At 43.0% G+C, this 27,713-nt stretch overlaps 2 protein-coding genes and 1 long non-coding RNA gene across 4 annotated transcripts; 1 reads left to right on the top strand and 2 right to left on the bottom strand.

Moving 5' to 3' along the window:
* Positions 1–33: 33 nt before the first annotated feature.
* Positions 34–22,478, bottom strand: LOC113950133 (dual specificity protein phosphatase 13-like). Of its 2 annotated transcripts, none has more exons than XM_027649539.1 (5): positions 21,618–22,478; positions 15,995–16,023; positions 2,886–3,081; positions 1,548–1,768; positions 34–418 (listed from the first exon to the last, which is right to left on the bottom strand). In XM_027649539.1, the coding sequence occupies exons 3-5, from the start codon at positions 3,032–3,034 to the stop codon at positions 192–194; spliced, it is 597 nt and encodes a 198-aa protein (XP_027505340.1). In that variant the 5' UTR covers positions 3,035–3,081; positions 15,995–16,023; positions 21,618–22,478; the 3' UTR covers positions 34–191. The 2 variants fall into 2 exon arrangements, with proteins under 2 accessions (XP_027505340.1, XP_027505339.1); XM_027649538.1 differs by lacking the exon at positions 21,618–22,478 and adding an exon at positions 16,163–16,250.
* Positions 4,779–17,971, top strand: LOC113950135. The gene is made up of 3 exons (XR_003528674.1): positions 4,779–5,292; positions 7,563–7,645; positions 17,816–17,971. It is a non-coding gene; the product is annotated as an uncharacterized LOC113950135 (long non-coding RNA).
* Positions 22,479–24,406: 1,928 nt separating the features above from the next.
* LOC113950134 (dual specificity protein phosphatase 13-like) lies at positions 24,407–27,093 on the bottom strand. Its single transcript, XM_027649540.1, has 3 exons — positions 26,903–27,093; positions 26,405–26,622; positions 24,407–25,297 (listed from the first exon to the last, which is right to left on the bottom strand). Exons 1-3 carry the CDS (start codon positions 27,061–27,063, stop codon positions 25,098–25,100), a joined length of 579 nt encoding a protein of 192 aa, XP_027505341.1. The 5' UTR covers positions 27,064–27,093; the 3' UTR covers positions 24,407–25,097.
* Between the last annotated feature and the right edge of the window lie 620 nt (positions 27,094–27,713).

Raw genomic sequence — 27,713 nt, 5'->3', positions numbered from 1 at the left:
TACAATCAATCATAAGTATAAACCTAGGAGGGCTTTGCAAAATGGAAAGATCAGGCAAAATCTACTTTTATTAATAACATGCGTTCTGGTGTCTCATAATCTTGTGTCCTTAGTTTATAAATGTGGTTCATCTATAAGAGATACAGGCAACTCAAGTGAGATTTTGTCCTCTCTCTTTCAGCAATACTCTCTTACAGCTCTTTGGGAGCAGATGCTCTGGTTCCTTTCTTCTCTTCATTCAGTTTAATGTCCAAGTCCCGGAGCTGGCTGAGGAACCCTGAATTTGGGCAGATGTCTCTGTGAGCACCCACCGTCTTCAGAGCATCCACGAGTGTCATGTTTTCATGGATCATTAAAAAGGCAAGCACTAAAGTCGCTGAGCGGCTCACTCCCATGGCACAATGAACAAACACCTTACCTGCAGAAAAAAAGAGGTACAGCAAAGTGAGTGTGCTTTAGCATTTCTAAAGTGAAAAAGACACAGGGAGGAGAAAAAATACTAGAAACAAGTTGAGAAAATAATGGGGACAATTAGTGAACCCTCATGTTTTCAGAAAGATTATGCTATACCTCTCAGGCAAGGTGGTGTTTTATACTGATCTCCTGGACCTAATTTAGGCCTCAGATTAAAATAGTTGAAATTTTCTGCGGCAGGAGAAGCTTTCTGTGACTAAACTTGTTAGTATAGTTTTCTGTGGAAAAAAATGAGCTCTGGCAGAAAAATTTGGCCCAGCCCTGACTGTGATCACTGGCAAGTCCCATAAACTCTGTGGGATAGTCTGCCTGTAGAAAAGGAGTAGTAATTTACTGTATCTCAGCAGCCCAGTGTGAGCTATAACTGGGGATTTAATAAAGCACTCCAGTGAAAGCAGCAGATCCTGCAGCCAGTCAGAGTCAGAGCAAACTCTGGAACAAATGGAAATTATGATAACTAGGCCATAATCCAAACTCTGCTGACAAAAATTCAGCAGGCTGTGGGTCAGGCTTGTAGTTTTTGACTTAGTTCATTAACTTCTGCTGCTTCTCTAGCTTAATAGACAGCCTGAATAAAGCTCCAATTCTGTGAAGTACTTAAGCATGTGAAGCATTCGAGCCAGCACTGAAGTGACACTGCTCCCAGCTGAGTGCATCGGGACCAGGAGCAGCACGCAGAGCAGGACTGTCTGTCTAGAGCCCATGCCAGTGTGCAAGGGGCGGGAGGTGTGTGTGGAAGCACACAGATCATGCCAGTTCTTACAGCATGGGCCCAGGGGAGAGTATCTGCAGTGCCATAACCTCTGCACTCTGGTATTAGAGCTTGCCCGTCCTCCTGCCACCCTGGGCTGCAGGCAGCCAGTCTTCCCCAGCTCCTGGGAACCTGGCCATGGCCACCTTCCCTGCAGCACATGGTATAGGCACCCTTCTCCATCCTCTCCTCAGTGGTTCTGCATATGCCACCTCAAACCTTATTCTGATTCTGAGCTCTGTTGGTGTCTGTTACTGCAAGGAGAAGTCATTTGGCTTGTGTTGAAACTTCCTCCCAGAGCTTATCTTTGCTTCCCTCTTACCTCCTGAAGAGTTTAAGGCCTGGCCTATGAAATTGGCAGCATCATAGAAGAAGATACTTAAATCGAAGGAAGGATCATCAAATGCTTCTACTCCATAGTACTCTATTTGCAGATCTTCATAATATTTGGCTCCTGTGTTGATGCTATATGGTCCATCTGCTGCATTAAGGATATGAGTAATGTTGAGGCTTTGAAGAGTAGTTTTGCTCCTGGCAGCCCACCTGTTGAAAGACATGAAGGGCACATTGGCAACGCTCCCAACATTCTGCTAAAATAGCACGGTTTAAAGTTAGTGCCTGCTCCTACTAAGAAAGGATGCAGGAACTGCATCTTGCCTACAGAGGAGAAAATTTTGAGAAGCACATAGTACTTTGTGCAGGAAAAATGTGATATGGGGGTGTGGAGAGCAGCAGGAGCACAGACTTGCCAGTGGGATACTGTCAGTTAAGCAAATGCCTCCTAGCGGTTAATCCCTGGGAACATGGCTATAAAGTGGTCAAGATTTTCCTTTAAATATTTGTTTAGCAAATTTTAGAGCTAATCTCTCATTGATAGGTTGCCTGGGTCTCAAGGGTAAGAACTCATACAAATGCAGCAACACCTTGTTCCTGATTTGAACATGAAGCGGATGCATTGTATTCACCAGCTAGGTTTTCCCCCCTTCCCACAATAAAGGGGGACTAAATGCATTCTACAAAACTCTGAACCTTAACTGATATATTCATGAGGAGGAGGAGCTGGGCAAAACAAGCCAATGATCTGTGTAATCTGCTGTAATCCAATTGGAAGGAAATAGCAATAAATATTACTGGTCACAAGAGTAAGGTGTTTGCACAAAAATACCGGATTGATATTTTCAGTTTTGCCATCTTTGAAAGAAACTTCTGATTTCAAATGTCAAAATCCCTATTGTATAATTCATTTAGGTCCTCTTCTTTCTGGCTCTTGATCCTGCCACCTCTATTTGAGTGTGAGGGCTACTATGCTCTTGTCTGCTGCCTTAGAGCACAGTTTTCAGGACAAATAATGCATCTCAGAATTTACACCAATTTGGTATAAGTTCTTTGAGGACTTTTGTCTAGAATACAAATATTTCTTACCCTGCCAAATCCATGGTGGCTCACAGAATATAAAAAACACAAGTCAGACACAGTAAGTCACCATTTTGCATGCCATGTTTTTCTTGACATCCAGACTCCTTGTGTCATCAGCTTTGGATGTCTGTATTGTAAAAACATTCCTGTAGACCCAAAAGCTGCTCCTCAGTGTATCACACCCATTCCTCCTCCTCCTCCCAGGGACTGATAACAGCTTAACAATAGGACTATATGTTCTTACGCATCTCCCAGGTAGATATTGGGCCAGACTTGGTCCACATGATTATCAGACCCTCCTCTGAACCACAGAAGCCGCTGGAGGTCTGATAGTGCTGGTGTTTCATAGGAATCATTGCTAGTCAGAGATGAAGAGTCTTTGGTGTGAGGCATCTTGCTGCTCTTTTGCACGCACTCAGGCTGTATCAGAGATAGCTTTTCTGAAATGAATTAAGAGGAAATTTTCATACAGATATAGCATTCCCTAGAAAGTAGTCCTGTTCATTACCCTCCAAATAGCATTACATTATTATAACCAGTGTGTGCAGCAGGGCCTGCAGGTGTTGCTAAAAACATCCAGAGAGCAGGAGTGACTCTGTGGTAGGACTCTATAGGCATGTAAATCCTCCCCTGAGAAAGCAGCATAAGACAATGTGATTTAATTTCTTGTCAAGTACTGATGTTGGAAAAGAACATCCTGCGCCACCTGAATGCAGCACTGGCTGAACCATGTAGGTGCAGATGTTATTTCAGTTACTGATGAGGGTATACAGAAAACCATCAGCTCTTTTTGTTGAAGAGTTACCAAGTGTTTGTGCACACTTGATTCTGATTAATTAAAACTGGAAGTTTTTGAAAGAATACATAATTGGGCTGACTTATACTTAAAATGCTTCTAGGGCCAAGGTGGAAGTCTTAGGATGTGTGTATGAGTGACATTTGTATAATGCATGTGTATACACATATGAAATATATGTGCACACAGTTTCCTTTCACTTATAGGGATGTATTTAAACACACATATACATGAACATCTATAGGTATGAACGGATTTTCACGTGTGTATATAAACATAGATATGTCTGTATGTACAGAAATAGAAATTGAGAGAATTTGAACTAGTTTTTTCTCTCTCTCAGTTGAATACCCCTGAACACTTAGCTATACTGGTATTCTTGTGCCTATCTCTCTCTGTCTCTCCTCTGGGAGCTGTTCCACTTTGTATAAATAATGTGATAGGTACTTGCCTCCAGAGAGAGGCCATTTCTCTCATCTGAGGGGTGAGGTACTTACCTGGGATGTGAGAAAAGACAGCACCTGAATTTTTTTAAATTATAGAGCTGAAATTCTGGTGTTGTTGTCCTGTTGAGAATCCCATCTAGGGCTTCCTTCCCCAGATCTGTGAGGGATCCGAGAGATCACAGATCTATGATGCCTCACAGATCACACCATGGAATTTGGGCATCCCTTTTGCAATGCTGTTTGCTGGTTTAGACCCAGGAAGCTCAGGCCAACCGGTTCAGCGGAAAGCAGAGCTCAGTCAAGAGAAGAGTGCGAAGATATCCAAGCAGTCCCTTCTTGAGACTTTAGGAGCATTTCTCCTACCAGGATCTCATTGTCCTGAGTTGCTTTTCTTGCCCCCAGAAAATATTGATGAGCCTTGTTTGGCTGCCTGTCGGTATTAGAGTCATAATCAATGTGAAAGCCACACTAGAACTCTTCCCAAAGTAGAGTAGATGGTGTTTATTCTCATGTGGTTTCAGTTTTGCCTAAATCTAGAGTTTGGGTTTGTTTTCTTAGCAATTCTAGAAAACAAGAGCAGATGGGACCTTCAGAAATCATCTAGTCTGTCCTCTGCCCCCACAGCAGCAGCCAGATGGGTGTTGCTTCTAAAACAACAACAACTTTGTCCAACATCCAGGTATGTTATTTTCAACAATGTAGGGTGATTTGGGGAATAAGCAGAAAACAAGGGAGAATATCTTTTTGCTTCTGGATAAAGAAGTAGAGATGATGTGAAGCACATTATGGAACACATTACATATATTTCTGTGACCTCAGCCTAAATTTTCTTCCCTTGCCCCTTTCTCCCTCCTCCTCCCCACCAATGTTAAGCGCAGTGATAGCTTTTTGTATGTTCCAATAAAAAAGAAGTCTCCCTAGGGTAACTGCTTAATAAGTAAAATATGAAAAGCACAGTAAAAATCATGGGAGAGATAGGAAAAAAAGTGACTGGTTTTACTTTTAATGATGGAGGAAAAGAACTGCAGGGAAGTAGAGAGGAATATAGAGATAAAAGCCTACAAATTTTTCAGGGCAGAAAATGTAGCACCAAGAGCTTTGATAAAGGAAAATGTTGTGCAATCCTTGCAGAGATTAACATAAAGAATAGCACAGAAACAGATATTGTGCACTGCCCTACAAGTTTTACTGCCTTGTGAAAGTCATGCACTGTGCTCAAGAGCTACTGCCAGCATCTTCATGATGACCTGTTTGTACTTTCATCGGCACAGAACGTTAAGCTGAAGCAGTAAAAGAAATCAAGAAAAAGATAATACAGCTTCTACATCAGGAGATTCATAAGATCACAGGCTAATTTTCAAGGAGTGTGGCTGAGTCGCTGCAGATGCTTAAGGGCTGAAGTTGTGGAGGTAAGCAGATAGATATCAAACTTTCAGTTCTCCTAGCCCCTGCTGCTTTAAACTTCTGTTGTAGCCTGTCACCTAGTTACAGTAATGGAGATGATGAGCAGAGAGAATTAGATCGTGAGGCCTCTTGTCCAAGACCTGACTTTGAAGAAATTCTCCAAGAATTGAATTATTTTGGTGCCAGTGACACTTTGGAGGTGACTCCAGCCTTTGCAGCCAGGTAGGTGCTTTGCAACAGAGCTCCCTTTCATACAGCAATCTGCTTTTCAAAAAGCACATCAACATCATTTTATTCACATGACTAATGCCAAACAAGTGAGCTCCTCATGTCAACACGAACATAGCTCCTCCCAAGAATGCTCCCTCCTGCGCTGCACTGGCCTTGAAATTGAATTGCTCTACAGGGCCTTCAGGGTAAGCTTGGAAATAGCTATAGCAGATGATTGGACTAATGAGGAAAGCAATATGAATTTTTTAATTGAAGGCCAGGGACTTTGCTGAGTTTCCTCCCTCCCCCTACTTTAAGATACTGCAGAGCTAGCAAAAGTGCTGCCACTGATGACATTTCTCTAAGCTTCTCCCTCTGGGTGGCTCCCAGAAGCTGTTTCAGTTGGAAACAGCTAGTGACTGCAGGAGGGCAGGAGTCCCTGCACCTGGGGAAAAAAATTTTCTATCTTACAAAGTCACTAACATTTTCTCCAGAGATCTAGACCATGCAAGTAGGATAGGATTACTTTTCTTTTAAATTGTAGCCTGGAAGTACATAAAGACCATCTCATTAGATTCTTTCTTTCTCTCTTTTTTTTTTTTTTTCTGGTTAAAAAATAAAAGAACAGAAACAAAAAAAAGTGCTTCTACCTATGGGAGACTTTTGAGGCTGGATAGGATTTTTAAGGGCAATACAGAGAATCCAAAGCAGCACAAGCTTTAAAATTGTCTTGTCATTATGCAACGGTTCCCAAACACCTGGAGCACTGGGGTGCACCCCACATGGCCAGGGTCTGCTTGGTTCCATGTCTGAGCTGTGGAGCCTGGATTTCCCCAGTGGTCCAAGAGCTGCCCTTGAGGCCCAGGCTGAAGGTGGTCGTGGGATGGAATTGCCTGGCTGCAGGCAGCACCCAGAAAGGGCTGTGGGTGACTCCAGGCTGTTTGAATGCAGCTGGGTGCAGCTCCTGAGGGACCCAGTCAGGCCAGAACTTGTCCACCACAACCTAGTTAGTATCTCCCCAGTATTGTTTAGCCACTTAAGTACTACAGTCTGCTAAGCTTTTTGTTTGGGGTTTTTTGTTTGTTTGTTTGCTTGTTTGTTTTTTTTTTTTCTTTCCTTCTCTATGGTGGAAACAATTGCCATTTTCTATTGAAGATTTTTCTGGCAAAGGAAGGAAAAAAACCCACACAAACCCCCACTGACTGGAATTGGCTAAAGCATTTAACAGATTTGTGTTGCATTTGCAGATTCCAGTGAAAGAAAATTCTGCAAAGTTCGGGAGAAAGAAGCAATATTGTAGATTTGAAATAGTTAATTTCGTTACTTTCAAAAAAATTACCATTTTCATTTTTCTATTCAGAGTTACTTTGTTTTGGAATTTGTTTTGCTGCATTGCATAAAATCTTTTAAAAAATTAAAACAAGATGAAATGGCTTGTTCCTGGTTGAGAAATAAACTAAAATTGAACACAGATTGAGTGGCCACCTATTTGCTTAGCCCTAATTTTCACTTTGTAACAGGGGAAAGCCTCCTGCCATTTTGCCATGGTTGTTACCTTGTCTCTTTGAGAGTGAACTGAGCTGTAGAGAGATGAGACGAATGTCTGGAGTCTCAGGAGGAGTATGGTAGGGCATTAGTTGGACTACAAGCATCCCTCTTTCCCTTTTGCTAGCACCTCCCTAACTGGCACAGCTCTGCCTGTGGTTATGTTCATAGCCCGGATGGGGACAGGTGTCTTTCTATAACAAGGCCTTACATGAGATTATTAAGAGCCTAAGGCACAGCAGGGCCTGTGGTTACTACAACAGCATGAACACTACCTAACAATAGCATGATACAGAAAGCTCCTGCAACCAAATATTCTAAATTCCCTAAATCAAAAACCTGACAAACTAAATGGTTCAAAATTCCAAAGCATGAGGTCAGAATATAATTCATGTGAAAGGAAAAAAAAAGACAGCCTCTTGATGCATTTGAAATTGCTGTCTACTCTGTTTTTTCTTCTCTCTTCTCTCAGCAAGCATCTCCGCACTCATCTTTTACACTCCTTGCTCTTTTCTCTCAGGTAGTGCTTTACACTATGGCTCTTTGTCCTCCTGATGGAAAAATCCAGATGGAAAGAAGTGTAGTTCACGAGGAAATGATCATGTAAGTGGAATTAATCTTTCAGATACTGTAATGTGAAATATGATCTTCCTTTTTGTTAAGAAGACCCAGTCTGTGTATCTACACTTTGGTCAGAATCTGATGCTAAGAGAACCCAGAAGTCTCTTGAGGTAGAGCTGAAAGCTTCTTTGCAGAAACAGGCACATTTAAAAGCAATAGCAAAGTTAAACCAGCCAGATGGGAACCTAGCAGGCAACCGAGAGGGGAACTCTCTGTTTTCCTTGCAAGCCTACAGGGGCTTGTTTGCAGGAATTAGAATCTCTCACCAGCAGTTCACTGCCGCTCTAATACCAAGTGGTATTGAAAATGAGAAGCAGGTTATGGCTGATGGTTTAAATGAGGCACCTATGGGAATTTAGAAATGAGATCCTGGACTTGTCTCAGTGTAGGCCGTGCACATGGCAGAGCAATATTGCTTTCTTGGCTGACTGCGTCATGTATTATGGCCTTTTATTTTGCCCACAGTCAAACAGCAGGGAATAGTAGAAAGTTCATTGCTCCAGCTCACTGTTTAAACTCTGATCTGCCTCACCGGAGGCAGTGCCCCTGAATAATGGAAAGCAGAATCGGTCCCTCAGCCTCACTGTGGGTACATGCCACTGCCATTATTTCAGAGTGAAGAGAAAAGCAGAATGTACAATTAAACCTCTGTTTGGTTCGGTTTTTAAGGGAATTTACTACCTGGGAAAGATGCCAGATCAAGGGCTCTGGAAAACACAGCCCTCTCTTTAACAGCAGTGTTGGGAAAGATCAGGAGCAGCCCTGCAAGCCTCCTCCATGGCTGCCCTCTTGGCTCAGCCCAGCCCAGCTCAGCTTGCAGATGCCCCTTGCCCTACACTTGCAACTGTGTTTTACAGGGTGAGAGAAAATCCAAGTCTTCACACCTCTTCACTGCTTGGTCTCCCTCCTGACATCCCCGTTCACATCCAGCCTTGTACTTTTATGATGGGGCCCTCTCAGCTTCTCCAAACTGAGCCAGAAGGTACCAACTTCTGCTCACAAGGAGCCTGAGCTGGGCTGGAAAGCTGTGAGCCCTCCTGTTCTTACACAGAGCTGCCCATGGGGCTGGAGGGGCTCCTGTGGGGCAGCAGCAGGCTGTTCCTGCCTCACAGAACCTACATCCACCTGGGGATGGCAGGAACATAAAAGGCCATCTCAGTGGTGGGAGCAGTCAGAGGGCAGGGCAGGTGAGGGTAATCAGCCTTGGGCAGGGTTTGGATAGCCAGGAGAGTTCCTGGTGGTAAGGAAGGTCCCAGGTGAAGTGGAAAGACAAGGGGGTGCATGGCCAGGCACAGGCAGAGTTGTGAGGTCACATAGGTAGACATGAAGCCTGAGCATCTCAGCTCTCACTCTCACACAGCCCCATCCAGCAGCCCCATCCCCGGTCACACTGCCACTATTGTCCTTAGACAAGGCAAGCACTCGGGAGGGAAAAAGCTTGCTGAGCTCAGGCTCAGTGGGGGGAACTTCACCTGTGCCCTGTTCGTTTTTGGGAGAGGGTGTTACTGCTTTCTCATAGAAGTGCTCCTGGAGAACATTTCCTTTCCTTTGTAATATAATGGATCTGCGCATATTTTCCCAAGACTGCCATTTCAAGGGGGGAGAACCTCCATGCTGCCTCCAGCCCGCTGCGCCTCCTCCCCCAACCCTCCCATTTGAGAGCCACACAGCCTAGGAAGGGGCATTTGACCACACATGGGGCTGTAGGAAAGGATCCTTTAAAAATGGAGGCACTGGTCGGAAAAATGGGGAGTCCTGCTTGCAGTGACAGGTCATGGCTGTGGCATGACGACAGCTTTTACATCTGCAGCTTTCAGATTCAAAGGAGATAAAAAAAAAGAATTATTACCTTAGCAGCTGGCATCTCTGAGCTATTCAATGCACCATCCCCAGCAAGACAGCGCTGCCCTCCACAGGCTCCTACCACAATTTCCGACTGTCTGTGGATATTTGTCAAGCCTAGGGTGATGCTTTCCCCTTTATTTCTCCTCTGGAGCACTCCTGTCCAGGGTACCACAGCTAGGAATTAAAGCCCTCCAAAACTACTGATTTTCTTGACACATCTCAACTACAGTCTTGCTTCTCCCTGAATTAAAACACTGGAGTTTTAAGTCCTGTTGCCAGCAGCCATAACTGTGCTGTATGCTGTAATCAGGGGAGCACACAGTCACCATGCAGCTAACTGCTTCTAATAGTAGAAACTTCACTCTAATCTTATATAACAGCAGTAATGGAGCAGAGAGGCTGTGGCTTGTGAGGAGCTTAGACAGAAAGCTTTCTTGAGCAGCTCGTGCCCTGAGGGCAGAGAAGCTGCAGCTGCAGTGAGAGCAAGAAAAACAAAGTGACCTTGATATTGATAACAGTTCAGTGAGTGCTGTCACAGCCAGTGCTGTGCCAAGATTTCACTGGTGTCACAGGCTGTCGATAGATGTAAGTTATGGGCAGTTCTGATACAAATGGTGTCAAAGAGACCAGACTCAGAGAGGGAGAAAAAAATAATGTCTTGCAAGCTTCAGGAAAGACAAACAAGAATGTTAATATACTGCTATTAGAAGGGGCTCCAGAGCACTTGTGCTTCTGCAGGCAGTATGGATTTGTGTGACTGTGGATTAAAGAAGTTTTTTCCTTCTCCTTGATTTACTCCTCAAATGATTTTTATCTGACTGCTCCTGTCAATACAAAATTGACAATGCTGTCAAGCTTGCAAGATTTCAGAATATTTGAAGGCATGAGAAAGGGGTTTTGATATTCCTTGGTCGTTTGGCAGGGGTAGCTTTGAGCTGTCTGTCTCTCTGCACTTTAAACATAAGCAGTGAAGTGCTCTCCTTGCTTTGCCTTGCTTGAAAGGGTACATACAAAAAAGGCACCTTTTTCTAAGGTTGACAAAGCTGTACAAAATTTTTGCTATGGAATCAAGAGCAAAAAAGACTTCAAAACTCTCCAGTGGAAGATCTATTTTGGCACTTGAATTTTTTGGGCACATCATAAAGCTTTCCAGGGACATTCTCTGCTTTGTTGGGGCAGAGTGGAATGGGTTTTTGAGATTTTTTTTGATTGCTGATTTTAAAATGATTGTCTATTTTTTGATTAAGTCATCTTTTAAAAAGCGTGATTGTACGTCACAAAGGAATTGACCATTGATGAGGTGCACAAGAGCAACTAAAAGGACATATTAAGATCTAGAACTGGGATTTACTTTCTTTTGCCAACTTTTGATTATGTGCCTGATGAATATTTGCTCCTAATTTTTCATCTTGAATTTGAAGAAATGAAACTGTGAGTGGTTTGCCTGTTGTGCTTCCCTGGTATTGGGGTGTGAGGTAAATCAGAGTGAAGCAGGGAGCTGCCTTGTCAGGGGTGTGGGTAAAGCGGGGTGTGCAGCCATCTCTCCGGGCTATGATAGATGAGAGGTCAAGGGCAGTGGGAACATGCTGCTGCTCTATGGAACATCCAGTCCTAGGGTCACTAGGAGAGCTTGTCCTGCTATTTGCTGGCTGGTGGGAAGAAGTTTCTCTGCCAGGCCCTGCTGCGATGTCTCTGTGGGAAGCAGGCAGCTTAGGGCTGCCCCACTCCCCCGACACCATGCTGATGTTATGTGAGTCTTGCGGTTGTTCAGGCAGGGCAGGAGCAAGGATTGTTGCATGCCAGCAAGTTTTTGGAGGGTCTTTTCACCTTTATCTTGCCAGGTGTTGTGCTGTTGTTTTTCTGATGCTGTTTCATACTGAGGTTTGGTGTGGACTATAGATTGAAGCCAAAGTTGGTTTGTTGGTTGATGGAGGGGGAAAAAGAGCCTCCAGCAAAGCAGCAGCCTCATGGCTCCCAGGAGGGAGAGCTGAGCACAGGTAGCAGGGTGTAAGGCAGCCTTGCTGGAGGTTGTGCCTGCTGCAGGCAGATTATAACAGACAGTTTGGGAACACGCTGCAAACATGACAGTTCATTCTCCCTAAGCAAACCTCAGTGCTTCCAGCGCAGCTCTGGGAAGGCTGTCCTCTGCTTGGGAAAGTTGCTGTGAGCAGGAATACATTAAGGACTTTGAGATTCTCAGGTACAGTGATAATGGGAGCCACCTATGAGCTATAAATAGCACTAACATCTCTCCAATGTCTGGCATCCCAAGCAGTCGTTTTTGCTGGTGCTACTGAAAATGAACAAAGCTTTGAAGAGCTTTTATTTATGTTCTCTTTGCAGGCTGGAATTTTGTGACTAGTTTTTCCTCCTGACTTTGAATTTTTCATTTATTTTAAGGGAAAATATTGGCATTTTTTCCTTTTGGATTTTTTCCTTTTTTTAATTATCATATATAATTTTCATATTTTTAGCTCAGCTATGTGGGAAAAGCTATTGTGGTGGGAGAGTGGGGATCAAAAATATTCATTTTCAAATAACCTTTATGTAACTGCAGGAAAAGGGGGGGAAAAACCCAGGAACCTAAATTTAATCTTATATAAATCTTATATGCATTTTTAACAAAATAATGAAAATGTTTTTGTTTAGAATTAAGCAAACAATGCAGGGTGTTTTACATGCCTTTCAGACAAGATCTTCCTACGGTTTGACAGGAAACAAAGCACATTTTGTGCTGGGATAACCAAAGAACCACTGCTACAAGATCAACTGGTAGAGCTGGAAGAATTAGTCAACCTTTTAAATATGCAAGAAGGGCTATATTTTTTTCCAGTTATGCCAACTAATCTAATTATACACTGCTTTTACTAACAACCCTTGCCTTAGACCAGCAGGCAATGCTGCTGTTAGTGAAACACTGTGATTTTTCCTATTGCCACAAGATGGCAGGAGAAAGCAATCTTGAATGATTTAAAAATACACAGCGATGGGCACCTCATGACTGAATCCTCTCCTGACTGGCATTTAAAGGGAACACTTACAAGAAACGGCACAGATTGGACTGAAGAAAAACGTGAAATATACGGAATTAATTAGATTGGTATTGACCTGGGTGTATACATCAAAAGATCTACACCGTATCCTTTCCCATGCAGGTTTTCTGTATAAGAGAAGCCTGTGACAATACTCATTTTTTCCTGTACACCATATAGTTTGGCCTGGTTTTGCTACACTGGCAAAATCTGTTGTACAAACCAGTCCAAGACATAATGCACTCACCCAAAGTAAAGAGCAGGGTGATTCTTTTAGTCTTTTATTCTGTCTTTCTCCAAATATGTTTCTCTTCCCATTCCCAGTTCCTTGAGTCGTAGCAGGAAAAGAGCCAAGCTAGAGGAAAGATCCGCTGCCCTGGTGTTTGGGAATAGAGGGAGGCATGAGGGACAGGGGCTGTGCAGGAGAACACACCTGGTGCTGACAGGCTGTTTCACTGAGTGCTGCACTGGCAGTGGGGTCACCTCAGAGTCTTTTCTGCCTGTTCTCCAGGGGGAAACTGACCCTTCACCCACATGGGTGTCACAGACGAGACACTTCCACTGCCAGGACTGAACCTCTCAGGAGCCAACGGGGCTTTGGAAGAGGGCTGGGATGGAGGAGTCTGCTGTTCATGCTCTCTCCCCGGCTGCTTCAAATACTTTTCTTAAAAGTAAACAAGCCCTCTACAAGAATGGAAATTGGTTTGGACAGTACAACCAGACTGCCTGGGGGCTTTGAGGCATTCCTGCTCCAGAGTCAGCGCAGTGGTTCCTGTGACTCCTTCACCTTCCCCTTCCTCACAAAGAGGCATTTGCAGTTTGTCCGATGAGGGGATGAACCTCAGGGCCACAACAGCTGTGGTAGCGGCCTCTCCAGAGCCTCCTCCAGCACCAGCCTGCTCCCCACCCACCCAGCCTGCTCCTCACCCATGCATCCTTTCTCCTCACCCAGCCTTCCCCCCTCCTTTTCTTTCTTTCCCCACAGCCCAAGCTAGCCTCCCTGGAGCTGATGGGGGCCAGGTGCTTGTTGGGGCAACTAGGGAGTTTTGTGCTAGGACCAGCCCTGCCATCAAGTCAGTAGTAATTAAAAGCATCAAGAGGTTTAGGAAGTAGCCAATCTATTGAAAGCCAAAAGCTGGAAGATAAGCAGCTGCCCTGTTTCTTATGCTGTCTTTCCCTAGACTCTGCTCTGGGCTGATGGAGAAAATAACTATCCAGATCTTCAGGTCTAACCTGCCTTGGTGCCTTTTCCACCTGTCTTATTAATGCAGTGTGCACAGTAACCATTACTAAATACTGCATTCTATAACACGGGCACCAAACATCCAGAATCTATCCCCCAGGCTGGGAATACATTTGTCACTATGAATCAATTGCCATTTCACAGTGGCACCATGGAGAAGGATGACAAGGAATCAAGAGTTAAGGAGCAAAAGAAAAAAGTTTGAAGCAAGTTTCAACAGTTATGATGATAAGGAAAAAGAACTGATGATATGGGTGCCCATCACCTGGGCAGGAACGCCCTTGCCCCATGAGATGACGCGTACACAGACCCCAGTGCCCTCACACCTTTCCCCTCCAGTTTCTGATCCTACTTGTCTTTTCAAGGTATTCTTTCTTGTATTGCTTCTTTTGGTAAAATAACTTTGTTCCCAGCTTGGTTCTGCAGTTAGTAGCAGAATCAGTTTCGTTTTGTGAGGAAAGCAAATGATGGAAGCTCCGCAGCTGCTGGCAACACCACAAGAACACTTCAGCATCCAGGAACTTTCTTTTGCCCTTTGGCTGCCCACCTCAGAATTATAGGATCGCACTTGCTATTCAGAAGTAGACTAAGCCTTCCTGGAAATTAATAGGTTTAACTGAGCACAAATGACTTTGAATCTGCCTTGTCCAGATCATCCCACAACCTGGGTCCTTTTGCCAGCCTTCCAGCCACTGATCACCTAAGTCAAAGCAGCTCCAGGGAATGCTTAATCCTGCTCTGGACATGAGGTGAGCAAGCCTTTACACATTGAGGTGTTAGTAGATATGTGTGTACAGCAGAAACAACACTCTATAGACATCTGTTCCCCTTCAGTGCTTGAAAGGAAAATCCTCCCCTTTCAGCACTGAAGCATTAACTGCAATTGTCAATTTGCTATCCTTTTTAGTGAAGACCAAGAGTGAGAAACTGTTCACCACAGGCAGTTTATCCCCCAAACAAAGGCAAATTCAGGGCTGTCCAGAAATTTGAAATCTCTGGGTAGAAGGGATTTTCTGTTTCTATTCTATTGGTGAGGGATTTATCCCTGAGTTTTTAATTTTTGATCTATTGAGCAAGGTGTATATACCTCAGAGGGGACAAACATATGTGCAGGTCAGCTCAGAAGGGAGGAAGTTCCTGCACAGGTGACTTAATTACAGTTGTGGTGCTGGATCAGGTCTTGAGAGGGATACACCGACCTCTGCTCTTCTGCCACTTTTCACTATTGCCACAAGTAAGGGCTGAGACTGAGTAGGTCAGTCTTAACCCAGAAGATCAAATCTGACCTGAAATGCTTATTCGGGCTCTTCTTTTTATTTCTGAGACTGTCAGGCACAGGAAGGTGGTTACTGACTATTGAAACAGAAAAATGTACCATAGAGCTGAGGTGCTTTCTTATCCTGACTTACTAAATGTCTGTCCCACTTCCTATATCCGTGAAGATGTCTGTCATGCCTGTCCCATTTTCTGCCTTTCCAGGGTCATGAATAATAGTGATTACCAAATAACTGCATCTCATTCCTCTGCTAGCTTAACCGTTCTGTTGATGGGTCACAAACTGGGTGATGACAAGCAAAATCTGTCATTAAAAATTCAGACTCCCTCTGCTCTCAGAGGTGCTGGCATGGTGGCAAAGCTCTCTTTGCACACATATAGCCTGCCTTCTGGCTGGTTACATCTCCTCCTCCATGCAGGATGATGCATCTTGACTGTACAGATGCTCTATGTGGCTACACATGCCTTCACAGCGGGATCTATTAGCAACAACCAACCCCCCTTGCAGGGATCTGAAAGCATGCTGCTCTTTGGCACAGGAATGAGCCTGCTACCCCTAGAGGACATAAAGACAAAAATCTTGGCCAAAGAGGGAACCATGAGAACAGAGCTAAGGTTATGACTTTGTAAATGTTTATCTCCAGTCTGTATTTGATGTCTGGATAATAAGGTGACCTGTCCCTTACAAAAACCTAAGGCAGGTTAAACAACACAGAGACACACAGTGTTTTTCTTGAGCTGCAGCACAGAGCATGTGCAGGGCATTCCCCACTTGTCACCTTTGTGGTTGAGGATTTCATGCAGTGTTTCTTCCTAAGCCCTTCAGATTTGAGCTGTGAGTATGGTTGATGCAGCTGTGCTTCTTTTTTATTTCTAAAAAGAATGGCTTTTCCTTTGTACTGTTTGCATTTTTTCATGTTGCTTTGGTTCACTCACCGTTTTCCTGAGTTTGGTAAAGCAGCTGTCTGTAAAAACAAGAATAGAAAAAAAAAATCAAAGCCTTTTTTTTATATATGGGAAAGAGATTTTTTCAAATGCAGAAAGGTGAGTCCATCAGGTTATGCACCTAAGTACTATTTCTGTCCTTGAAAAGCTTTCACTTACGGACCTTAATTGGTCTGTGCAAATCCATTGCCAAAGAGGTAATTGACCATTTTTATAGAAGGATCAGTAACAAAAGCACTCCAGGCTATTATTCTAAAAATAAAATTAAAAAAAAAAAGGGAATTATGAAAAGAATGTGTTTCAGGGCATCATCCAACCTCTCTAGAAACTACGCAAATTCACTTGGTGAAAACAACAGCAGACACAATGAAATGAGTTGTATATGAAGAACTGAGATCTCAAATGTGATATTATACAGAAGGTAAAGAGTCTGTACTAGATAAGTAACAGCTCGATGTGTTATCAAGGGTGCACTTTGATTTTGATGAATGTTAAAAGAACCTTTAGCCTGGAAAATAAAGAGGATAATTTCTCTCTAGGCAACGGCTGCTTGTGAAAGTCATAAAATAAGAGCACTGGAGCCCTAATTTTATAGTGCTTTTTAAATGATTTTCAAATGGTCCAGCTGCTTTGTGCCACAATAACACAAGGCAGAGATATTTATGCCGGCAATAACAAGCATGCATCAGCCTGCCTGAGCTGCTCACACAGGCAGCCTGCACTAGGCGGAACACACGTGGAAAGATGATACTTGCCAATGTGGATTGATCACAATTACACCGTGGTCAGAGAGATCCTGGGAAGCCACTTTTTCCACCAGACAACTTGATTGTTTTTCTTGTCTGCGTCTTGCCTGCAAAGCACAGGATGTGTGCGGCTGGCAATGCTGGTTCTATTTTGGCACTTGAGAGCCTGCCAGCAATGTGTGCCTCATAGGCCATGATGTCCTTGGCAGACTTCTCTTTTCAGAAATAGGAGGGCAAATTCAGCTCTGGGTTGCCCCGCTGGTTTTGGGTGAGGGTTTCCACAAGGATTAGTTTGGCCTCAGCATTGGTGCTCTGATGTTGCACTGCATTATATTCTATGGAAATGCACACGTGACAAACGAACTCTGGGCAAATGCTATGGAGTTCTGTTGAGATGCTGAATTGCCACCAGCAACTTTCTCAGGTATTTTACCTCTGCATGGTTAGGACTTCAGTCTAAAACTACGGTTTGTTTTCCAAGACCTGCTCTAAAATGAGAACTACCCCAGGGTGGTCTAGCTTAGCTTGCCAATTTGGGTAGTCATTTCAAAACTGTTTTTATCTTTACAGTCCCCTTTCCTTTGCGAGACATCGACAGAAAACAGGTTACTGGGAGAAACCTGTCTTCTAAACCAGCAGAGTAAGGCTGAAAGAGCAGTTCTTTTATGAAATATTCCTGTAAAATTAAAGAACTTGTGTCTTTCTCTGTTTGCTAGTGGTAGAGACACAGCAATGTTTGAGTAAAAAGAATTTTGGTGGGAACTCCGAGCATGAAAAAAAGGCTAATTAATGGCTGCAAATTTATTACATTTGCAGTAATTCTCAGGTCCATAAAGCTAAGACAGAGCTGGACAGAGAGCATGGCAGGAGGAATGTACCTCGCGGAAGTCCCCAGCCATTCAGCATCTATTGTCACCAAGGTGAAAACATCTGTCTCCCATCTGGATGACTTCTTGTACGGTTTGGACAATTTTTTCCCCTTTTCATTTGCTGATCCCAATCTAGCTAAACATAATTGCATCTTTTTATGTCCAGGAACATACTTAAGAGCTTTAATTTTAAACAGGGGCCTATTTTCTCTTGGAGTTGTTTGAAGAGTTTGAATGAGCAGAATGGACAACAAATTAGGAATGTATCCTAGAGGAGTGTCTAACACATTTCTTGCCTTAATTTAACCAAATGATAGAGGAATGACTGGAGCATACAAAATTCAGAAACCTTCTACACCAGTAAGATAGATTTGATGCCAAACTTTGGGTCATGTTCCTTACATCTTTATGTCATACTCAGATTGTCTGACATTTCTCCTTGTCACTTTGTTTTTTAATCATGTAAGAGTTTAGTTGACACAGGTGTATACTGTATCTTAGTTCAATATGTAAATCCTGCAGCTTGATGAAATTGCTCGCTACTGAACAACTCTTTGGATAGCACTGCCTAGAGGAGTGACAGAGTAGCATAAGGCCAGCCAGCAGAAAAGAAGTGGATCTGCTTTTCTAAGAATACAGCAAATAAAGATTTTTCCCTTACAAACAGAAATGAATACATGTAGTGCTGTTCCAACTGCAAGGAATAGTGCCATGGTCACAGATTGCATTTCTTCTGCCTCGCTCACATCTCATCTCATCTTATCTCATCTCATCTCATCTCCAAGAGATCCAATTTACAGCAGATGAGATAAAGTAGCCTCCAGGGTATTACATCCATCCCTTTCATAAATCAAGAACCACTTTTTATTACTAGAGACCTGAGTTCAGAAACAGAGGGAAACACATGGCATTAGGCATTGTAAAAGGCCAACTGGCATGTCTCTGCAATAGCTCTTTGCAGCTTTTGGCTGTTTCTCAAACCAGAAAGTAACTATTTTTGTATTGTGTATTCTGATGAATCAATACAGAAAAACTAAAGAAGTCAGTGATTTCTGACTGAGAACTCAGAACTTTCTCCCCAGTCACTAAAATACAGCATCATTCCCTTTTATAATTGTTTTTTTCCCCTACGGCTACAGAAGATATGCTCTGATGGATTAGGAGTAGGCTGTGTATGATCCTTGCCACTGATGTGGGTAGGGTTTTGCTGGTCACTCATAATCTTTCAGGATCCTGCTGTTCTCCCACTTGCCAGTGGAGACAATGTCTGTAGGTGGATAATTAGGCTCACACAAGTGGTTGAGGGAGGTTTAGTTAATGCTGCTAAAGTAATTTGTGATTGCTTAATGGAAGTGCTCAGTAGGAGCAGTGGTTTACCAGCAGGACAGAGCCTTGCCATTTGCCCTCGTGAATGCACTCAGAGGTGGTACAGAAATGTGCAACAAGGTGGAAGTCAATCGTGTCCTCTACAGGTATTCCATAATAATGCATTTCCTGGCCATGGAAAGTTGGGTCTCATTTGATTCTCCATGCAAAAATGTGCTGCACTCAGTGCATGGGTGTCACCAAGCCTTTTCAGGTCTTCCTTGTTATGGGTTATGGAACTAAGGAGAATCATGTATGAAAGCTCATGACAAAAAGTAGCTCAAGGTATCTTGTTGCCTTGTAATGTATTCCTGTCTGTAGAGAGCAGTGCCCACCACACTTTGAGACATTTTTCCCCCTTTGACATTTATAAGAAAAAGTGAGGCAGTGAAAGAATGGTAAAAGGTTATGATTTCTGAATATACTCAAACATATCTGGAAATTCAGAATTCCAAGTTATTTCACTTCTGCAAGTAAATAAATTCAACAAGTTTTACAGGCTCCAGTTGACTACAAAGGCATTGGGGATTGCTGGCCTAAACACTTTACAAAAATGCACTTCAGGAGATACCTCAGGTCCTCCTATCATTAGACTTGAAATATGTATGTTGAAAGAATACACAAGATTTTAGCCCATCCTGTAACCATTTTGCCTCACCCTGTATGATGTTTCTTTGATGAAACGATATTAGCCTTGTCAATCTGGCTAAACTCCAGTAAACAAACCTGCCTGCTTAAGATCAGCATGAGGTTTGATTTCTGCAGAATATTTTACATATTGTGCCCTCAGCCACTTATTATGTAGGATTTCAAAAAACATTTTACCTTTAAACCTAGAGAGTCTTGGCCTTGGCCTTGCATATAAACAATGGCTGATAGCCAGACAAATATTTAATAATCAGTTTGTTGACAACTTCAAAGTCTTCCAGGATGAAGGTCATCATATAAAATCAGCCTTCCCCACTTTATGAGACAGATTTAACTTGTTTAAAGACACTGATCATCAGATTTCTGATAAACACATAAGGAGAAATATTTCTTATTGAATACAGCATTAATTCTAGATTGATCTTTGATTTCCAAGTAGTTGCTCAGAAACTGCACACAACTGGTTCCACAGAAACAAGAAATGACAATATATGGTACTGCTTTGGGTTACTTTAGCTCTGACACAAGTCCTGATGCTGGCATGGGTTCGCTCAGTGATAGAAACATCCACTGTTTATTGACTTCACTGAGTATTGCGTTGGGCCCTAAATGCAAATACTTAATGATTAATTTAATACTCTATTCCCCATTTCTATCTCATGAAGATCCCATGAAACCTTATTCTCAGGAGTTGTTCATATTTGTCTTATTGATGCTGGCAAAATGAAGAAAATTCTGTCTGTAGCACTTGATCAACTCCCAGTTTCACTATTTGCAGTCTGTAACTTGTATTTAAGCTGATATTAGCGATCAGCTGTTGCATTAGCAAACAAACCTGTTTACATTTTTATTCCCGTTAGCTGAATGCTCTCGAAGTTCATTTTTTCCTTACTACACATACACTGTTTTACATTTTATTCCCCAACAATTTCAGTGATTTTTGTATTAAATCTTTGCTTTTACTACCTGTTGGGCTCAATTCTACAAATCCAAATGGTTCTAATAAGTAAAACTTTAATTTCCAAGTACAGTTACAAGGTTTAACTGGAAAAGCCGAGGTTGGTTTCCCATTCTCACTGCCAAGGCAGAAGTTCAGTGAAGCACTGCGTGTTGTTGTGTTGGCTTCTGCCTTTCCACACCCAGGGCCCCTGTTGCTGGGCCCACCTGCAGGGTGTCACACTCCTCATTAGAAGTGCAGTGAGATTGGGAAGCAGGTTGCAATTTGTAAAACCAAGTTTTGTAAGTGAAAATTATTTCCCCGTCACCTAGCTCATTTTTTTGGCTTTGCTTTTTCATAGCTAAAAGAATGCCCACTTTTATCTGTAATCAATGGGCAATTAGCCAAAGGATTGTTAGTTCCTCCTGCTTCTCTCATGTAGGAATTATTGTAATTTTAATTTCCAGATATTTCAACAAGTTTGCAACCTGGTGGTGGTGAAAAAAACTTTTGGCATAACATCGGGCACTAGGCACATTGAGTGCAGATGACTGCATGAGTGAAATATCCATCTATACAGCTTTGAAAAACAAACAGTGGAGTCTGCTGTCATTCAGAACATCCATATTGGTTTTTGTTAGAAATTTCAACTGCAAATCAAGTTGTCATATAAACAGCCAAAATCAGAATAATTTTTAATGTGAAAATTTCCATTCTAGTTAAATTAAACCAAAAAAGGTAAAACCAATCACTGTTCAATTTTAAGGCTGCTCAGGATCATGAGTCTGTCCTGTGCTTTATATGGTAAATGCTGCAGCATTTATAAAATAATGCAAAGCAATAGAGTCTAATTCTCTTTTTAATTAATTTTCTGTTCAGTGGGTTCTTTCTTTAATGAATAATCCTTTTTCTTTCTTCTATGCTAATCTTAAGTCTATTTTAAGGCAATGAAGTTTACCAATGCTAACTAAATAAAGTTGGACAGCATATGTTAACGAGTACTGTATTTCCCAGCCCTTCAGAACAGCTCAGCCTCAAATAACACTTACATATTGCCTATGCAGAGATTAGGCCACTCTTCACCCACGTGATTTACTTCCACCTTGCAGCTGTCCAAAATACCTGGCAGTTCCCGGGCAGAGGGAGTGCCAGCCTCAGAGCACTCCCAGGCTGACAGGGTCTGACTGTCTTCAGGTGCTGACCCCTTCGGAGGCCACACGCAGATTTAGGCAGAGGAGGGCCTGCTGGAAGGCGCTGCTGCAGGACCCACAGAGCAGTTTTCTGCTGAAGCAGGCTCTTTGCTGCTGCTTGATGTTCCAAGCAGGTGGCTGACTCTAAATATGGCACGCGCCTTGACGCCTCCCTGGATTAGCTCAGCGCCACATCCCTCATGCAATGGGCAACAGCCAGAAAAACGAAAACTCTGCATTAACTGAATCTTATGCAAAAAAATGCTACTCCCCTCCCCACATGAGCTGTATTGCTGTTCCTGCCAGCATAGAGCTTTCCCTGGGAAAGAAATGTCGGTCAATGCAACTGAGACAGAGTCCCAAATGCCTCATGTGACCCAGTTCTAATAATAAGCTACCAGGAAAGAGGGGATAGCGCATCTTAAGGGTAAGTTCAAAATAAAGATCATGAGAGCCACTGTCCTGGGCCTTACCCACTATCCTGTGCCTGACTGGATGGAAGCAAAGTGGATGCCTATAGAAAATAAGAACACACAAGTATGAATTATACTGCTTTCTAACCTCTCCCAGGTTCCATCTAGCTGCGGCTCATGAGCTTCCTGATCTGGATGGAGTTTCTATGTATTTTGTAACCTGAATGAATTTCTGTCCCACAAAGTCTGAGGCAGGAAGGTCTGTGCACCTGCAGCTTCAGAGGAGATAGAAGGTAATCAGCTCCTGGTCAGGAAGGACCACCAGGACTGACAATTCCTGCAAGCTCCTGGGAGGGTATACAGGCACTGCTGCATGAGCCTAGGTGCTTTGGCTGGCTCAGCAGGTACACAATTTACCTTTAGGTATTTAAACATCTTTCAAAATGGAATTATCCCTCAGTTAGAAGTTAAATTTCAGTGCCTTTATTCTCCTGGGTTGTGTAGACACTCTTAAAAAATGTGCATTTTTCTGAACGAAGTCCCACTGGCAAGGAAGTATTTTTCCTTTATTTTGGTTCCTTAGTCTAACTTACTAAACCAACACTCAAAATACAAGTTTTCATGCTGATAGTAGAAAGAAATGAAGTGTTAATGTCATATCCAAGTATGACTTGAATTTTGGGTACTGTAAGTAACAGGTGAGGAGGTCCCTTTTCCTCTTAGCCATGTAACTTCTTAAAACAGAAAGCATTGTTTGCTGTGATGTGCTAACTCTTCTGCTTTTGCTTATGTTGACTGGAATCTTTTTTCCTGAACAAAGCTGGAGTCAAAGTTAATCTGTATATAAGGAAGGGAGCAGTGCAGACAGATGGGAAATATAGGCAACGCTGACTCCACAGATTAAAAACACTTCTGTGATTTGCTAGTGCCCTTGAAAAGAGCACTAGTTCATTCTCTCCACTGAGGTAAGTTTTGCTTACAAGATCACTACCATGTCATTGGTGGCTTGGATGCCCTACTGACTCAGCTTTGCTCTGTACTCATCTCTCCTCTACCCCTGCTAAAACAATACTCTCCCAGGATAAGCAGTATCTTCAAGAGCAGGTACTAATTTACAACAGGAGCAGCTTTCACAGCTGTGGCTTTGTAGGACAGATGTTCAGGGGCATGCAAAGCATTATCCTGATGGGGAGATTCCATTAATCTTGCTCACATGTGTCTAATTTTGCCCAGCCTAAAGCCACTAAAATGCATTATTTCACTCACATGAGTTTCAGATTTTTCAATGCCAAGTCTTCAAAAGGTTTCCAGATTAAAAGCTACTGTAATGTGAATGAAGTATAAATTATAATGAAATATTAAGTCATATAAATCCCTATTAATTTTAATGAAGAACTTCAAAGCAAACCCAGCTCCTCCTCCTCCACCTTGCTTCTTTGTGAGTTATAAAAGTTGTCCCACTGCTGTTGGGTTTTAAATGTGATTTCCTATTTGATCTTTTTACATGACAATGTCTTATCTTTCTCTCATCAGTGGAGCTCTTTGGCAAGGTTTAGGAAAATCTGAACAGTGAAATTGATGTCTGAAAGAATCCTAAATATACTTATTTTGTAAAGCACTTGTGTACAGCAAAATAGGGACAGATTCCTAAATTCCCATAAATGCTAGGCAGAATCAGCATTCATGTCATAACATCTCCAAGAATTAAGGAGAATATGGGGGTCTGGGAAGGAAGAGGTTCAACTCACAAGTTACCACTATTTTAGTCTTCTAATAACCTTGAAAGTCTCTTCCAGCAGAGAGAAAAATTATCAGAACTGATGCTTCAAATGCAAACAAACAAGCAGAAATGTATTTACCTAATCTAGCAGAGAATCTTTATAAGGTCAACTAATCAATAAATCAAACCAGTAGCAAAGGGCAAACCCAAATTCGATTATCACTTCATGGTTCACCACAAGGTAACAAGGTAATTTTCAGTCAGAGTGGTAGCATGAATTTCAAATGCAGTTGCTATATTAAAAATCACATTGGTTTAAGTACCGATTAACTGGTGATAGGAAAAGTGACATGCTCAAAACAGCTTAAAACTAACTTGTATCAATTAAGCCAAGCCACTGATGTAAGCTAAGCTTCTACCTGATATTAAACCATGGATGATTCAAAGCCACTGACACAGAACTGATCTGGGATAATTTGGAGTGAGAACGAACTGATGGGTTTAAGCTTACAAAATGCTTCAGAGACCTGACATTTTTTAATGTCCTCAATATACTACATGATATACATTATCTTGCTGAAAACGTATTTAACAAGAAAAGATTTGTGGTTTTGCTGACCCAGACTGTAGAGAGCTTCACAGACGTTTATTCTGCTGGTGTGGGTCTTCTGGCTGTCACAGCTTTCTATAGCACTGTAATATTTAGCAGACCTGTGAAAGAGGAATGTTTCTGTAGAAGTCCTTGGGCTCTTAAGAAACTGCCCTTGCCACATAATCAGGCCTGAAAAACAAAATGCTTTTCTTGCATATGAGAACTGTAACCAAACTTACAAAGATGATTATGTTACCCTCCCAAGTAAAGGGGATTCAAACATCCTTTAGAGCTAGATGCAATTACTGTACTTTCCTCTGGCATTAGCACAAACCAGGAACAAACTCTGTCCATCTTAACCACTTCAATGGATTTATATGGTAGTGCCACTGTAGGCATGGCAGCTCCACGGTGCTTACAGTGCTGATGTTGGCTGTGCTGGTCTTGGAGGAACTGAGCTATCAAAATTAATCCATTTACAGTTCTGTTGACCTTTTACTTTGATGCATAATTTTCTTCATTTTTGTAACATGCACTGATCATAGGAAGTTGTGTATGCACAATGACTATGAAGGCTGAAACTCAGTAAAGTGAATGCAAATAAGTTTGCCCAGTCAGCAGTCCTTCTTCTGCCGTAGCTGAACATCCAAATTTCGCAGGTGTTTCAGAAAGCCACGATTGGGTGAAATCCATCGATGCTCCTTCACTGTTTTGATGGCTTCAACTAATGGAAGGTGGTGATTTATCATGAGATATGCCAGGACTAGGGAAGCTGACCTGCTTACTCCAACTGCACAATGTACCAATATTTTAGCTGGTTAAAAAGAAATTAAAAAATTATAACCATGGAAGAGAAGCAGTACAGTGGACGAAGTTTAATCTAAAGGGAAGGCAAAGCCCTTCTGCCTTCTCCAGCTTATTCACAGTAACACGGCAGACATGACGTATTTCTTACCCTTCTGATAGATCGTATGAACTGCTAACAATTAACTCTAATTTGCCATTGTTACACTCACTTGTGTAAGAAGCACCATGAGATCCCCACCTGATGTCAGAAACACTGGCAAATCACAGAAAAAAACCCTGTTGAAATAATGAAGTTGTTTTGTTGTGAGAAAGAGGAAAATCAGACCCATTGGTTTCAAAGGGCTTACTTAGGCGAAGAAGAATGCTAAAATTTGGCCTGAGTGGATGGCACTAACAAAAGAAAAATGACTGGCTAGTACTATTGCATAATAAGGCAATTTGATGCAACTGTAATTGTATTTTGAAGGCAAAACTTGTGATATAGAGACAGCTCCATTAATGCCAGTTTATCATGCTAAGAAATGATCTTTTATGTAATACAGGTTAATTAGTATTATATTGTACCACTGCCAAGAAGCTCAGTTTCTTGTGCAATTCACTATAAATCTCCTTGGGTAAAGGTAATTCTTCTCCTTGAGGACACAGCCCTCCAGGCCATGTTCAAACAAGAAGCTCATCTGCAATATCTGAGCCTCCTCATACAGTTGGTGATTGTAGAAATTAGGACTTTTGTTTCTTTATTCATTTGTTCTTATAAGTACAGTTGCTATAAAAGGGTCTCAAAAGAGGGTGTTCATTTTAAATGCATGTTTTTGATTCTCCCTTTTTGAATGAGCCTTTCCTTCCAGATATTCTCCTCTCCTCCCCTCTCTTCCTCTCTCCATCCCAGTCTCTCTCCTGCACTGTTCATTTCTTTTCTCACATAAGCTTTTTGGGACCTAGTCAGAGCTACGTCCAGGTACACAGCACTCCCTCCTCCTGCCACCCACCGCGCAGGTAACCGGCAGCTAGGAGGACGCCATGTAGTGACTCGTCCACCACTGAGCTTGTGGAGCTGATCTGTTATGAGAGGCTGCCAACTTGCATAAAAATATGACCAACAATAATTTCATACCTCCTGGTGTGTTCAAGGCTTTGTGGATAAATTGTGCTGCGGAGAAAAAGAACTGGCTTATATCAAAGCTTGGCAGGTCTTGGGCTGGTACACCATAATAATGAATGGTCGCTCCATAATAGTCCTGGCCTCCGTGGCTGTAGGCTGTGCCATGGGCAGCATTTAAAACATGGGTCACGCCCATCTTCCACAAAACAAATCTGTTGTGAGCTGTTACTCTAAGGAAAAGACAAACAAATCAAATAAGTGCAGTGACATTCACAGATCAGGAGTAGCACTGTGAGACTGCATTTCCCAAGTTGGAGCATCAGGCTGTGCGTTGCCTCTAAGGGCTAACTTAGAAGCAAGTACCAGCTGAGTCATAATTTTATCTCGGAAATCGTGCTGTCTGCAGTGTAAATGACAGCAATTAGGAAAGCTATGAGCTGTCTAAAGCCGCACCCATGAGGCATACTAACAGAAGGTGTGGCAGAGGTGTGTCCAAAAAGCTGTACTTACAGGTCTCCTAGAAAGAGATTAGGCCATACTTCATCAACGTGGTTGCAGGAGGGCCGCCCGGTGTTCAGGAGCTGCTCGATTTCTTTAAGAGAGGGGACGTCCCCCGTGCATTCCACAGCGCCTGCAGGTCCCTGGGTGTCCAGCACCTCCGCCCCGGACATGCTGGGAGCCGGGCAGAGACCCCGCTGCCCCGCCGGAGTCCGGCGCTGGGGCGCTGCCAGCCCCAGTCGGTCACGGGGAGACTGGAGATGGGCTGGAGATGGGCTGGGGCAGGTGCCGGCAGCCAGCCTGTGCCGGCAGCCAGGCTATGCCTGCGCTGCAGCCGCCCCCGGGCCCCCTCCCCAGCGCTGGCCCCTCGCCTCTGCAGTACCCTAACCGGCACAGCCAGTTCAAACAGGTGCAGGGACCAAACTGGGCATTACTGGACCCTTACTAGTTCCAGTCCGCTTCTCAGGGCTCGTCCCCAGAGCCGCACAGCAGCCCTGGTACCGGGCACATCAGCCACGTGTGGCAGCAGCCCCCTGCCCGCGGGACACCCCCAGCACATGGTTGTGACTGTTCTCAGTCATGTCCTCGACAGAGCATGGGCATTCATCACAAGCAATTAAAGGCCTGATAAAGGAAAAACAGAAACCTGTCCAGTGCAAATAGAGCAGCAACTCTGTCCCATTAACAATTGTCTGCCATTTATTTTGAGGTGCTTAAAAACATAGCTGTGAAAGGGTCAGGGTAGCGGGTCCTACCAACGTGGTCACCAGGAGGTTAAACACCAAGCAGATTATTATGTCTTGCCTATTACTTATAATCTAGA

The sequence above is a fragment of the Corapipo altera genome, unplaced genomic scaffold (assembly GCF_003945725.1).
Source record: "Corapipo altera isolate COAL_440 unplaced genomic scaffold, ASM394572v1 53, whole genome shotgun sequence".
In the NCBI taxonomy this organism is placed as follows: domain Eukaryota; kingdom Metazoa; phylum Chordata; class Aves; order Passeriformes; family Pipridae; genus Corapipo; species Corapipo altera.
Note: the sequence above shows the minus strand (reverse complement) of the source record. Positions and strands in the feature narration are given on the sequence as shown.

Coding starts and splice junctions, on each gene's coding strand:
- LOC113950134 (XM_027649540.1), bottom strand. CDS start 27,063: ATGTCCGGGGCGGAGGTGCTGGACACCCAGGGACCTGCAGGCGCTGTG. Junction 26,623..26,902: donor AATCTCTTTCTAGGAGACCT/GTAAGTACAGCT, acceptor TCTTTTCCTTAG/AGTAACAGCTCACAACAGAT. Junction 25,298..26,404: donor AGCCTTGAACACACCAGGAG/GTATGAAATTAT, acceptor CTTTTTAACCAG/CTAAAATATTGGTACATTGT.
- LOC113950133 (XM_027649539.1), bottom strand. CDS start 3,034: ATGCCTCACACCAAAGACTCTTCATCTCTGACTAGCAATGATTCCTAT. Junction 1,769..2,885: donor AATATCTACCTGGGAGATGC/GTAAGAACATAT, acceptor GTCTTTCAACAG/GTGGGCTGCCAGGAGCAAAA. Junction 419..1,547: donor GGCCTTAAACTCTTCAGGAG/GTAAGAGGGAAG, acceptor TTTTTTCTGCAG/GTAAGGTGTTTGTTCATTGT.